At 43.5% G+C, this 14,567-nt stretch overlaps 2 protein-coding genes across 6 annotated transcripts in view; both read left to right on the forward strand.

Moving 5' to 3' along the window:
- LOC115113746 (enhancer of mRNA-decapping protein 3-like) overlaps positions 1-3,972 on the forward strand; it is a 32,282-nt gene extending 28,310 nt beyond the window's left edge. For all 3 annotated transcript variants that reach the window (XM_029641706.2, XM_029641705.2, XM_029641707.2), the window contains one exon: positions 604-3,972. In XM_029641706.2, coding sequence (XP_029497566.1) covers positions 604-938 — 335 coding nt within the window. In that variant the 3' untranslated portion in view covers positions 939-3,972. The remainder of the gene's footprint in view (positions 1-603) is intronic.
- A 524-nt stretch (positions 3,973-4,496) lies between these two features.
- Positions 4,497-14,567, forward strand: part of LOC115113748 (tyrosine-protein kinase CSK) — a 36,248-nt gene continuing 26,177 nt past the window's right edge. For 2 of the 3 annotated variants that reach the window (XM_065013161.1, XM_029641708.2), the window contains exon 1: positions 4,497-4,694. The gene's annotated coding sequence lies outside the window, so the exon portion shown is untranslated. Of the gene's footprint in view, positions 4,695-4,974; positions 5,089-14,567 lie in introns of those variants that run through there. The other variant, XM_029641710.2, reaches the window with a different exon arrangement.

Raw genomic sequence — 14,567 nt, forward strand, 5'->3', positions numbered from 1 at the left:
CGTCAGCAAACCACTCGTCCACACACCAAATTCTCAAAAAAACATTTGAGGCAGTTTTTGGTAGAGAGATTAACATTACATTCTCTGTTAACAGCTCTGGTGGACATTCCTGCAGTCAGCATGCCAATTGCACGTTCCCTCAACTTGACATCTGTGGCATTGTGTTGTGTGACAACACTGCACATTTTAGAGTGGCCTTTTGTCCCCAGCACAAGGTCTAGCTGAGTAATGATCATGCTGTTTAATAAGCTTCTTGATATGCCACACCTGTCAGGTGGATGGATTTTCTTGGCAAAGGAGAAATGCTCACTAGCAGGGATGTAAACACATGTGTACCCAAAATGTGAGATAAATATGCTTTTATTTTGCGTAATGAACATTTCTGGGATCTTTTATTTCAGCTCATGAAACATGGGACCAACACTTTACATGTTGCATTTATATTTCCGTTCATTATAGTTAGACACAAGGCGAAATTAGCTAGACACTGTAAAATCTGTGTTGCTTGTCTGCTTTTAACAGGGGTACACTGAAACAATGTTGCCCTCTGCTGGAGAAGCTTTCAGTTCATACCCTGATCTCTGTCCCTCTCTCTCCTCCCAGACCTGCCGGTCAGCCCGGTGGACCTGGTCATCAACTGTCTGGACTGCCATGAGAATGGCTTCCTGAGGGACAAGGCCTGGTACCTGGCGGCTGCGGACTGGGCCAACCAAAACAGGGCTCCAGTACTCAGCATTGACCCTCCAGTGAGTGGCCAGAAGCAGGCCGTGGAGGCCAAGTGGACCCTGTCTTTGGGCCTGCCCCTGCCTATAGATGGTGGGGAGGCTAGGGTCTACCTGTGTGACATCGGGGTGCCCAAGCAGGTGTTCCAGGAAGTGGGCATCAACTACCATTCGCCCTTCGGCTGCAAATTTGTTATTCCTTTACACTCTGCATAGCAGGACCTGCTACAACCTATCAGCCCTGGTTGTGAACAGGATTGTGTTGTCATTCTAGTGAAATACAGAAGGCCTTCTTAGAGGGTGATGTGTACAGTTACTGAATAAAGGTTTTGGGGGAATTTCAGAATGTGCACTTAATTGTATTGCTGGTTGGTATATGTTTTTCCTTTGCTCCCGGTGGACCCCTGGGAGTATATCGTGGGCCACGGGAGAATGGTAAAGCTCCAAGAGGAGGGCTTCCTGATAAGGGCTATGTGTGTGTATTGCCCTCCTCTAATAGCCAGTCTGAGTATGTTATGTTTACAGAGAGCTGACTAACCACTAGGAGTCAGTCTCTATATATAACCCCTGACCCTGACCATGTGACCAGCCCTGGGCCTGAGACATACTTCCTGTTTCCTACTGTAGATTGTGTGGACTGGAGACCACAGGACCTGGCTGACCCAGTGCCCCACAGCAGAGCTCAATCTCTCTCGCCTCTCTGGGAAAAGCACTATGATCTGAATTGGAGGTTTTGGTTGAAATGCCATATTCTCACTAAATTCAATTGGTGTGTTTTTCTTAAATGGCACTTTTTGGTCAACATCGATTGTAGCGATATTGAATTGAAATGTGTAATTTAGCTAGCACTGGTATCAACTCGAAACACACTCATTTGTTTGTCCTCTTTTCTCTATCTAAGAAAATGGTTTAAGAATTGGTCTGTTTTTGAATATATGGAAAATGTTTTGGATTTGTTTGAGTGCATATATTTTCTAAGCTGCATCTGGGCTATATTTTTAACAACACTGCAATGAAAGATGTAAAGTGGTGCTCAACACTTTTGTTTCAGTGTATTTGTGTTATCGTACAAACAAATAGTTTCTCCGTCTTTTACACTTCTCATATGAAATCATATCTGTTTGACACCTGTCAGATAAGGCCACATACAGTCTTATAATAGTTTACAAGGGTATGCATATGTATCTGTTAAGTAGCTATACACAGTAGAAAGGTACACATGCTCTACCTCTGCTGCCGTGACTGTCTTCTTGCTTCAGGTTTTGTAAACATGTCATTTGCCAAGCAGTACCATTTAGTTTACACTGAGTATTACAGCATTTGTCAAGAAACAAGTTAGTTTTCCTAGTGGTAGCCATTGTACCATTTTTAATTCACGTTCAGATAGGCTTGGGTTTGGGTTTATTTAATTTGTGTTGGCAATATGCCATTTCAAATCTGAACACAAGCGTTAGATGTGTAGCTAAACAGAGGGGCCACAGCGGATCTTTAAATTAGCTTGAGCCAGACTTGGATTTGTGTGAGACGTTCGGTGGTTGTGTAAACAGTTCTGTGATTGCAGACCTGTTTGGTCACGTACTGGCCAGGATGTCTGAATTATGTTTGCAAACGATTAGCCATTTTTGCAAACACTCGGTGCATCTTAGTATGGAGTGCAGACCAAGTGTTTTAGGGAGCTTTTGTGAATGGGTTAGATTTAGGTTTGGCTATGTTTCTCCATGGGCATTGAGGCTGGCTGCTTTCTTAAACTGTATTATACACTTTTTTTATTCTAAATACAATTATTGGTGTGTTTGCACATGTTTACTTTCATGGGTAGTCGATGAGGATTGATCTGAATTGATCGGGTTACAACTTTGCAAACATTCATATGACTATGTCTTGCCTGTGTATCTGCTCTACATTTCCAAACGACTAAATCAGACTTGTTAATAGTGCATATATAGTAAATCAATGGCATATGTTGCCAATTGTGTTCTAGCTGGTAGGACTCTGAGTTTTCATTTGTTTTTGTTTATCTCTGATAATGTTGCTCAATAATGCTGTGTCGCGCAATGAGCTTTCTCACTTATTACAAGTGTATGTAGCCTGTTTTTGTAAATGTATGCCATCTCACTTGCAGTATCTGTAGTTGGCACCGCAGTATTGACATAACATGTTATGATGTGAGAATATATTTTAAAAAATGTATATTTATAAAGCATCCAAATCACTTATTTTTGCCTAGTTGTTGGGCTCCTTGAGGCTGCTGCTGTTGTCAGCTTTGAGAGGAATGCCATCAGATGGCCTGTTCCTGCATGCGATGCCAGAGAGTTATGGATGCTGAGGTGAGAAGTCTTACAGGAGATTTTGTGTCACCCTAAAAGTGCTACTTTCAGAAATATTTCCCAGGGAAATGATGGTCTTGTATTGTGACACTCCAGCCCAGACAGATATATTTTCAAGTGATTTATGGTCATATTGTTACAAAAGATTTGCCAGAAAACAGGCCATGTTTTCACACGGCCAGTTAGTCATATTCTTCAGGACTCACAGTAATTGTTTTTGGGAAGTGTCCTCTTGGTAGCTAGCAATGGAATAGTGGCTAATCTCATGATGTCGGAACAAAACCATTTTGTTTGATCAAGTCATTACAGATTTTTTAAATATTTTTTTTTACTTAAGTTTATTTTTTAAGGAATTGGTGTGTAAACTGGAATAATAAACGTTATCCTTTATCATAAAGGAATTTCAGCAAGGCAGATGAAGCATGTGACACCACAAGTATTTGTAACTGTGTATGCAGGTCTGGTCCAAGTTGACACTGTTCTGTATACTGAGATCAAGCTTGAGAATTCTTGACTGATAAACATTAAATGTGACACTGCATAGAAAATATTCAATTTTTTAAAGGGCCTCAATTTTTCAAAACACTTCCATTTCAATTGCTGTTAACCTGTTTGTTGTAAAAAATAAAATAAAAAGACCACTTCATCCATTTTTATATAGAAAATACAGGGGGGCAGAATGTGCCACATGCACTACTTTTATAGGAATTGAATCTTGAGGGCACATTTGATTTATTTAATTTGTGTTATAGCTAACCCACAGACCACAGCTACAATGTTTTGGGTGAAAAAAAGTTTGTTACAAGATCATGTGTGGGAGTGTGTATAGTAATTGTTACGGTTCTCCAAGCCACACTTTTTATGAAGCTGCAGCAAATGTACAAGTGTTTTTGTTTATTAAATGGACATGTGGTTACTCTGCACGTTTGTGTTCACATATCATTTGTATGGTGGGAGTACTGAGGATGTATTTTCACAGGTTGTCCACCAGATGGTTCTATGTAGCCACAACCTAAGGAAGCTACAAGGTAGCCTATGTGCTGTGCTGGGTGATTGAGCGATGTCAAAAATTTGCCTCTGGGAAACCCAGCCATTTTTAATGATGCTTCGTGCTGGCAGCTTTGAGATGAATGCATGAATGCAATAGGTGGCAAAAGTCATTAGAATTGATACTGCCTTGGAGAAGATCATGCATTTAATTCAAATTGTAAAAAATAAAAAAAGAGAGTTAATGACATATAGTAGTAGTGGAGGACCATAGCATTAGGTATTCTTCTCTCTCGATATATTTTTCCTGTAAACTGCAACTTGGCCGCATTCTGTTGGAGATATTATTTTTGCTTCCACATCACTGGTTTGACCACAAGGTTGTACTCATAGCGCACACGTCTTCAATCAGCTGAAATTCCCTTGTGTGTTGCTGACAATAAATTAGCGCATGCGTACTGCTGCTGGTTGGAAGGAGGGGGAGGCCATCCATTTCATTTACGAGGCCTGTGCGATCTCCGCATAGAGCGAGCGTCCAATTGGGATATTCTTCTTTTTACTTCAGACAAACTGGATGCTCGCAATAACATACAGCATCTTCATGGCCTGCCGCGTTAAGTTGTAAAGACATCTGGTCAACACAAAGCGATAGCTTACGGTGAGTTGTTGTACACTCAAGCAGTGTCTCTAGCGCTGTGCTGTAATACCATCTCAGTCCGGAAAGCTTCCCAATAATTTGAAGAAAATGTCAAATTAGGCGGTTTTGTATTTTTGTAATTAGTTTCTTACAGCCGTTATAACTACATATATTAGCTTAATATAATTCCAAGTGGTTTTTAATGGCTCCACCCATTTAACCGGTGCTATTAGCTAGCTACATTAGCGACCTCCGCGTTCCTTCGATCAATCGCATTGACTGACTGGTGCCTGGACGAGAAGGGTCAGCCAATTGATGGAACCAACGGGTTATTTGACGGGGAGTTTGTCTGAGTTTTCTGTGTTGTTGTGGCCGCTGATAGCTCAGCAATAACGACAAGCAAGACAGGAAGTGGGTATGTTACTGTCCGCAAGGCAGTGTTACTCCATGCCTGAATTATACTAATCGCCTGGGTTCGTGCACAGCGCAATCTACTTACACTGTTGTGGGTGACTATGGTTCTGTGTTCCGTACTAATATCTGTCAATTTGAGATGTGTTAATTGTTGTCATTTAGGATGTTGTGGTAATCAATCCTCTATCTACACATGTTTTGTAACATTGTTGTCCCTAAATGTTGCAATGTATCGCGTGCTGTGGCATGTCTGTCCGAAACCATGTAGCCTCAACTCATTGTTGTGCCGCACTTCGCTACAACCTTGTCTAAGTCGTTATGAGCCGTAGCGATAATCGGACGCTATAGGATTTGGTTAGTTCCAGATGTTTTGATTATCTTCTTGTGTCATTAGATAGGCTTACATGCAATTGAAAGTATAATATTGTGACAGAGCACCAGCATCTCGTTGTACTTGGCATGATGTGCTTTCAGTTACATTTTTAAAGAAACAGGCGTCAAGTCTAATGAATGCAGTGTGAAGTATTTGGGTTACTTTTTAGGGGTCATGGGCGGTCACATGAACAATTTGGTCATCGCAGAGGAGTAATTAACAAAATCACTTCTCTGCCTAACAAATGCCCTGTCTTCCCTATCTGGTTATTAAGTGATGAAATGATCAGCTACTGTAGCTTTGGGTTTTCCATTAGAGAAAAATCTGTTATCAAGATGGTGGGAGGAGATGATCCTGGCATTCATTATCCTCCAAGGTATTTGGAAACCAGACTGCAACATGTTTGGGAATCTGTATGTTGTCTGAGCTGGGCCTTCTGCTGCCTTGTTGGGGTGTCCACCTGGTGCATGGAGGCTGAGTGAGTGTTTGCATCCCAATTATCCCAAAGTGTACTCTTGTGCTCTCTGCTCCTCAAGGTAAGTGAACAAGTGTGCACTTAGGGCATAAGGATAGGCTGTAGAATTGGTATGCAGTGAGTGAAGACAAAGCTGTCCTCATCTCTATCTGTAAAGGCAAGCAGGCCATCTACTGATACCCTGATGAAGGCAGTTGTCGAAAGGCACTGTTTAAAAAGTTTGCTTGCAAACTTCCATTGTGCTACCCAGAGTTGTAGAATAGATAACGTCATGAAAATGACGCGCACGCTTCCATGAGGCAGAAGTCAGCGTGTTGTGATTATGGATGGCCAGATTGCTAGCAAGAATGACAAGAAATGACCAAATGGGAATTGTAAGTGGCTCATCTTATTGATCCCATGTCTTTGTTTTGAGGTGTTTTAACTGATTTTATGTTGGTGCTAATATGGCTGAAATTCTCTAGCTAGTTAACCAACAACTGTAGCAATGCATTTGAGACAACTGCTCATTGTGTAATTATTTTCTAAACATTGGACACAAAATATACACGTTGTCTACAATCTAAGCCAACCCTGTCGGTTTGGCTCCATAGTTGAGCTTGCCTCGGGTTTTGTTCCTAAACAACCAACCAGTCTGTCATTCACTTTGCTCCAGTGTTTATGCACCTTGGTTTGATAGTGAGATAGGGACAGACCCCATCTACTGAGGCAGACCATGCAGGTACGGAATACATATCGACCACACTAACCACCACCCTCTGCTCTTTGTCAATAGCTCACTCTGCAGTATTGATTGACTGACGGTAGATTGCATTAGCCACTGCTGAAGAAGACTAGAGGTGTCAGCTGAAGCTCATTTCTGCTCTCCCTTGTCTCTATGAAGTATTTAGTGTCTCAGAGCTCCGCTTACACACAGCAGGAAGGGAGGTAATGGCTGCTGCTCTGTCTTCCATACACTCTCTCATTAGACATCTTTTTCTTTTTACCCCTTTTTCTCCCCAATTTCGTGGTATCCAATTGTTAGTAGCTACTATCTTGTCTCATCGCTACAACTCCCGTACGGGCTCGGGAGAGCCGAAGTTTGAAAGTCATGCGTCCTCCGATACACAACCCAACCAAGCCGCACTGCTTCTTAACACAGCGGTCATCCAACCTGGAAGCCTCCCTAACCCGGACGACGCTAGGCCAATTGTGTGTCGCCCCACGGACTTCCCGGTCGTGGCCGGTTACGACAGAGTCTCTGGTGGCACAGCTGGCGCTGCAGTACAGCGCCCTTAACCACTGCGCCACCCGTGAGGCCCCTCATTAGACATCTTAAGCCTGGCCAACAGGCCAAGGACCCTGACCTTTAAACAATTGCCACATTCTATAAAAAAAATTATCCTCTGAAATGCATGTTTTGTTTTTTAGATTTGTGTAGTCCTCAATTGAAAGTGGCATTAAGATGATCTGGTGGGCACTAGACTAGCGTACCTAGATGTTCCTGTTTTTATTCCCTTTTACCTCCATCATCCTCAGTCAGTTTAAGTTGGCTTGGCAAAGTTGCTTTTAGAGGAGCAATATCGTTTTGAGATTAATGAGTTGGTTAGTTGTTACTTGTGTCTGAGCAGTGCCTGTGCGGGTTGTTAGGGGCCGGGAAGGAAAATAAATTGCCCCACACCCCCTGCTGTTTCGTTCAAGGCATATCTGGGGCATGCATTTGAGCTACATTTTGTTTCTTGAATATCTAGCAGTAAGATGGTGAGAGAAGTAGCCTAGGTGGTGTTTGTTGACATGCACTCTGACCCCTGGCTTCTGCATGTGGTGGATCATGCTAGGATCAATTGAAGTTATCCAATCAGAACCATGTCATACTAACATAACACATTTTAGTAGCACCACCATAAGTGTACTACAATGCACTATAATTATTTTCACACACTGCAATCAGTGTGCAGCTTTCAAAGAGCCTGGCCTTGTAGCCATTCAGCTTCATATTATTCTGTCATTAAAACAAACCTGGCACTGTGGTCTCTATGTAACATGGGTGAAGAGGTGGCAGAGAGCCATATTAGCCCTGCTCTCTTTTCTCCCTCTGGTGCTCCTATGTCTCCTTCTCTCTGTTCAGCAGCTATGGAAGGAAGGAGCAGTGTTGGGGTCCACAGGGAGGGCGAGACCCCTCCGACCCTGCCTACCGCCCAGCAGAATGGGGGCATTGTGGTGGTGGTCTGAGGCACAAACACAGTGGGCTAGCATCTCCATCTGGGCAGCGGCTGGCTAGGCAGGCTGCTCCTTGAGAGGGGCATGGATCTCCTGCTACTGGGCCTGCTGGACAGCCACATGGACCTTCACACTTCTAAGGAGAGCACAGCTGCTGGCCTGACACACACACACACTGAGACCCAGTGAGACCCTCACTCCCTGCTGAGAAACATTTTACACCAATCTGACCCAAAACCCAGATTGGAATAACTGCCTACGGTGTTATTTGTGTAATTGAGTGTTTGCGTTGGTGTGTAAAAGCACACATCTGCTTTACTTCTATAAAAGGTCCTACACAGATTTTGGTAGAATGTGGTTATCGTTTTAAGACACTCACAAGTTTACTGACTAAGAATCACATTCACACCACTACTTTCAGTAACTGTTGCCTTCCCAGGTCAACCACAGTGTGTGTATGTCACCGAGAAAGGGTGACATGGTGAGAATGCCCCCAGAGGTGAGGGTAGTTAACTTGACAAGCCGACAGCAGCGCTGCCTGCCATATCTGAGACCTGCTGCAACCCAAACCTTTTTTTTTATCTCAGTAATCTCTTTCAACAGGAAGTGATGATTTAAAGACAGCACTGAGAGACATTCCACAGCTCAATATAGTTGACAGATTTATAGGAGAGGTGATCGAAGTTCAGTCACTGAATGCCATCTATCCCTTGATGCCTTTCTCTCCTATGTTTCCAACCTGTTTTAAGACACAAACCTGTTTTAGAGAACCATTGTGACCTCTTATTGTGTGAACTGTCAGGTGGCCACAGTTAATTATTCAAATGTTGGGCTTTGGAAGGCATCAGTAAGGGTTTTGTTTGTGGGAGCTGATTTGAATTAATGAGCAAAAGATAAATGTTGAGCCGATGGGAACGTAAGGTCACTTCCTCCTCCAGACGGAGCCATGCAGAAGGGCTCACATTAAGACACTTGTTACATACTGGGCTGGCTGTGGCTGACTAACCTGACTGACTGGCTGTTAAACTGATGAGGATGATGGCTGACCCTTATTTGGCATCATGGACTCTGATCGTGGCATTTGATCTGGGAGCGGGCATATCATAGAAATGTTATCAGTAGCTAGGCATAGCCTGTACCTCAGCCATATTGAGTGTTTTGTCAAATTGCTCTGGTCTGGGGGGGCTTTGCCTGTTTTAGACTTTCTATTTCTGTTGGGGATGTGGTATTAATAAGTGACCCTCATTGTCTTGTCCACATAGGGCTGAGGTTGTTCTGGCCCTGTGGTCACCAAGCTAGCAGGAAGTGTTGTGAAGTCACTGCAGGGAAGAGATGTATGCTGCTTGCCTGTCCTGTATTTTAGCCTGGGGTTTCCCCTGCTTTCCCCGCACTTCCCTAGGAGCAGCTCTATGGTCGATGTGTAACTTTGGATTTTAGGAGCCCTCAATGAAAGGGAGAGAATATGATGTTGGTGGTTATGTAACTGATGGGGCCGTGGGGGGTAGACTCATGTAGCCTAACTATACTGTTGTTGACAGACTGGCCTGTTTGTTTGGAACACGGGATAAGTCCTAGATGATACATCTGTCTCAGTGGGGAAGCCACCTCCTACTTTCATCTGCTGTTTTATGGATTTCAGGCCAACTTGAATAAGCTAACTTCAAATAAAAACCAGCATCAAAAACAGTGGCATTCTCAACAATGGATCAGTAGACGCTTATAAAAGTCTACTTCACACCATCTTAGCTCTTTGATAATAATGCAGTTTACAGGCTAGGTTTACTTCCTGAAAGCAGATAGGCATATTTGTCCTGATAAAATCCTTACTGAAATCATATCAGCTTACAAGTCACCTCTGAACTTGATGTAGCACGTTTGACTCAACAGCAGTCCAATCAGGCCAAAGGCAGCCCTCATCCAAGGGCTAGCTGGCCAATCAGGATGAACCAAGACAAGAGCTCAAACATGAGAGAACATTTTCTAGGAAAACAAGGAGAATTTGCATCAGCTATTGATTAATACAAAAGGAGGACCATTGCTCTGGTAGTCTGAGCATGCTTAGTGATGTGCTTGTCTGCAGTCTATCTTTCAGACGACTCTGCTATGGTCCCATTACTAAGAAAAGCAGCACTAGTTTAATTCTCTCAAAGCTCTCTTCAGTCCTTGACTGGGGTACTGTGTGTCAACTAGCAGTGTCATTAACACTATAGTTACCATTTGCAGTAATTGTTACTACTTCAAACGCAATTCCTGAAACGTCTTCAATTTTGAGTATGATAATTTGGTTTCCTGTGTCTAAGAAAAATAGCTTCAGGAAATGTCGACTGTCAGACACTGCTCTTGTAGTGGTTTATGTCTGGTATTGGACAGGCCATCTAGCTGGGGTGGAGAGCTGATGTCCAGTCTGAACAGTGCTGCTCTGCTATTTACACACACACACAGCATTCTGCTGACAGGCTGCCTAGCTGTTGCATCTCTCCAGGCCTTTGCGTTACTATATCAGGGTCAGCTTTGGGGAAAATAAACCCCTGCCGTCGCCTGTTTCTCCTCAAACAACTCCTGAGCCTCTGGGAAATGTTATAATGTGCCAGACAGTCATTCTGCGTGTTCTGACCCTGGTAGATGTTGATTGGTTTGTTTTACAGCATTAACCTCATTGGGGTGAGGCAGGGACTTAGGTAGAGTTTGGGTAAATGTTAAAGCTCCGACACCTGTAGGATTGTCAAACATTTGCCTGCCAACAGTACTTAGCATCTCTCAACAGAGTGTCGGCGGTCAATCCCTTTTTTTGTGTTGTCGTGTCTTTGACTATGCCGGATTAAGTGACATGACATGCTATTCTATAAAATAATTTCTCCGTAATTAATATTACCTGACTGAGCTAATCATGTAAATGTAATTAACTAGAGAGTCAGGCACCACAAAATAATATTTAGAGCTGTTATCTTCCGAATAAACTCTTAAAGACATAGTAATATTTTACATCAATAGCAGTCAATATTAATCGTCATAATTCGGTCTCATCTGAAAGTTGTAAATTCTTGGTTATCTGCATGAACCCTGGCTAACAATTTGAATCAGCAATACAAAATTGGGTTTATTTATTTACTAAGTGCCTAAATAATCACATAGAATTACACAATTAAATCATAACTTGATTACAAATTATGTCAAAGGAAAACGTCCCTATCGGGCGGAACAGATATGATAGCTTGTTACACAAAAGAAAAGGGGCTGGGTTTGAGTGAAAGAGCGGGAAGACTGAGGAACAAAGGGAAGAAGCTGTGCTATTGTAAATAGAGTATCTTATGCATTCTAAATTACTGCCCATTTGGAAAAGGAAAATGCAATATTTACTCTGAGCTGCGCTTCGGTAGGTTGGTGGTAGATGGGAGGCCGTGTTGCCCAACCGAGTCCTGTGTCCTTTGAAGAATGTCTCTACGTTGTAGTAACGTTGTTGGGTGATAGACGGGATACTTTGTCTCTTCCTTCCTAACCCTCGTTTTCAGCGGCTGTTGCTAACTCAACGGCTAGGAGGTATCACTTCTGTCGTGAATAAGAGTTCAAAGTTCATACCATTCGCAACCAAAACTAACACTGATGTTTGCTTCGTTCTGTAGTTATTATCTGAACCATTCTGACATAGGACCGTCGTCCTCGGAACAGGAGGTTATATTGTTGTCAAGGGCTTATATAGGAAGGGAGAGGAGGGCGTGTTTGAAAAGTTTTATAGCCCATGTCCCTTCACAGGGGCGGGCCACTGATGGGGCTCTGCTCAATCTTATGAAAACCCAAATCTCACATTTTAGAAGCTAAAATCACATTTCATCCCATCATGAATAATTTCATATTCAAACATTTAAATTGAACAACAATTCCATGTGAATCCGATAACTATGATGTGTAGACTTTCCACTAGTTTGTCGTCTTATCATTGATAAGAATGTCTCAGATGACAACCGAACTGACATCATATTCATTAAGTACCACCGCATATGTTCAATTGGTCTGATTACCAGAATATAGTTCATTTCCCCCCACCTTCTGATGTTCCCAGAATCTCTGTTAACCAAGGGTTTTGCAAATGTAACCTCAGTTACCTCAGTCATAAACCTACCCCCCCAGGCCAATGTCATGACAGTGTTCACACAGCAAAGACCTTGGAATTCATCAGCCACTCGGCCTTAAAATATTCCAAACCAGAAGGTTGCAGTAGCATTGTTTGGCAATGAATATCTGTGCTTATGGTCTAGATTCCAAGCTCTGCGCTAATGTTGCTTTTTTTGTTGTAAAAATCCCTTGTTGATACTAGCCACATGGCCACAGCTAGATAACTACCTAGCAAGATGATGATGAAACAATTTCATTCACTCTCCATAATCCCATACTGCAGTGCCAGCCCATAGCCAGTTGTTTTCTAGCTAATGTTGCATATTTGCTAGCTACCACATCAGTGCAGTGTCCTTAACTAGCTAACACGGGCAGCTGTTATATGGAAACGAGCTAATACATTGTGATTGAATTACGTCAATACTAAACTCAACAAAAAAAGAAGCGACCATGTCTTTCAAAGATCATTCGTAAAAATCCAAATAACAAATCTTCATTGTAAGGGGTTTAAACACTGTTTCTCATGCTTGTTCAATGAACCATAAACAATTAATGAACATGCATCCATGGAATGGTCGTTAAGACACTAACAGCTTACAGACGATAGGAAATGAAGGTCACAGTTATGAAAAATGCCTTTCTACTGACTCTGAAAAGCACCAAAAGAGATGCCCAGGGTCCCTGCTCATCTTCGTTAATGTGCCTTAGGCATGCTGCAAGGAGGCATGGTGACTGCAGATGTGGCCAGGGCAATAAATTGCAATGTCTGTACTGTGAGACGCCTAAGACAGGCAGACAGGACGGACAGCTGATTGTCCTCGCAGTGGCAGACCACGTGTAACAACACCTGCACAGGATCGGTACATCTGAACATCACACCTGGGGGACAGGTACAGGATGGCAACAACTGCCCGAGTTACACCAGGAACGCACAATCCCTCCATCAGTGCTCAGACTGTCCGCAATAGGCTGAGAGGCTGGATTGAGGGCTTGTAGGTCTGTTGTAAGGCAGGTCCTCACCAGACATCACCGGCAACAGCGCTGCCTATGGGCACAAACCCACCATCGCTGGACCAGACAGGACTGGCAAAAAGTGCTCTTCACTGACGAGTCGCGGTTTTGTCTCACCAGGGGTGATGGTCGGATTTGCGTTTATCGTCGAAGGAATGAGCGTTACACCGAGGGTTGTACTCTGGCACTGGATCAATTTGGAGGTGTAGCGTCCATTATGGTCTGGGGCGGTGTGTCACAGCATCATCGGACTGAGCTTGTTGTCATTGCAGGCAATCTCAATGCTGTGTGTTACAGGGAAGACATCCTCCTCATGTGGTACCCTTCCTGAAGGCTTATCCCGACATGACCCTCCAGCATGACCCTGATTTCCTGCAAGACAGGAATGTCAGTGTTCTGTCATGGCCAGCGACGAGCCCGGATCTCAATCCCATTGAGCACGTCTGGGACATCCGGGAACTAGCAGGTACCTTGGTGGAAGAGGGGGGTAACATCTCACAGCAAGAACTGGCTGATATGGTGTTAAGTTTGCTGAAAATAAACGCAGTTGACAGTGAGAGGACGTTACTTTTTTTGCTGAGGTTAGCTGCAGTGGTTAGCTAGCTTGGGAGTTGGTAGTGTTTTGTTCATTGCGTCTGTGGACTTAGCTAGCTACCATCCTATGGCCTACATTGTATAGGAAGTGTGACTGTCTCATCTGTAGACGTATGGAAAAAAAAAAAAATTATGTTGGATTTTTACCCTAGACCCACTTCAATTTGCTTACTTCCCCAATAGGTCCACACATAATGCAATCGCCATCACACTGCCCTATCCCATCTGGATGTGTAATGTAAGAATGCTGTTCATTGACTACAGCTCAGCATTCAACACCATAGTACCCTCCAAACTCGTCATTAAGCTTGAGATCCTGGGTCTTGACCCCGCCCTGTGCAACTGGAACCTGGACTTCCTAACGGGCCGTCCCAAGGTGGTGAAGGTAAGAAACAACATCTCCACTCCGCTGATCCTCAACACTGGGGCCCTACAAAAGCGTGCGTTCTCAGCCCCCTCCTGTACTCCCTGTTTACCCACGACTGCATGGCCATGCATGCCTTCAACTCAATCACCAAGGTTGCAGATGACACCGCAGTGGTGGTCTTAATTACCAACAACGACAAGACAACCTACAGGGAGGAGGTGAGGGCTCGCAGTGTGGTGTCAGAAAAACAAAAGAGATGATCATGGACTTCAGGAAACTGCAAAAGGGAGCATCCCCCTATACACATCGGTGGGACAGTAGTGGAAAAGGTGGAAAGTTTTAAGTTCCCTC

Source organism: Oncorhynchus nerka, linkage group LG28 (assembly GCF_034236695.1).
Source record: "Oncorhynchus nerka isolate Pitt River linkage group LG28, Oner_Uvic_2.0, whole genome shotgun sequence".
NCBI lineage: Eukaryota > Metazoa > Chordata > Actinopteri > Salmoniformes > Salmonidae > Oncorhynchus > Oncorhynchus nerka.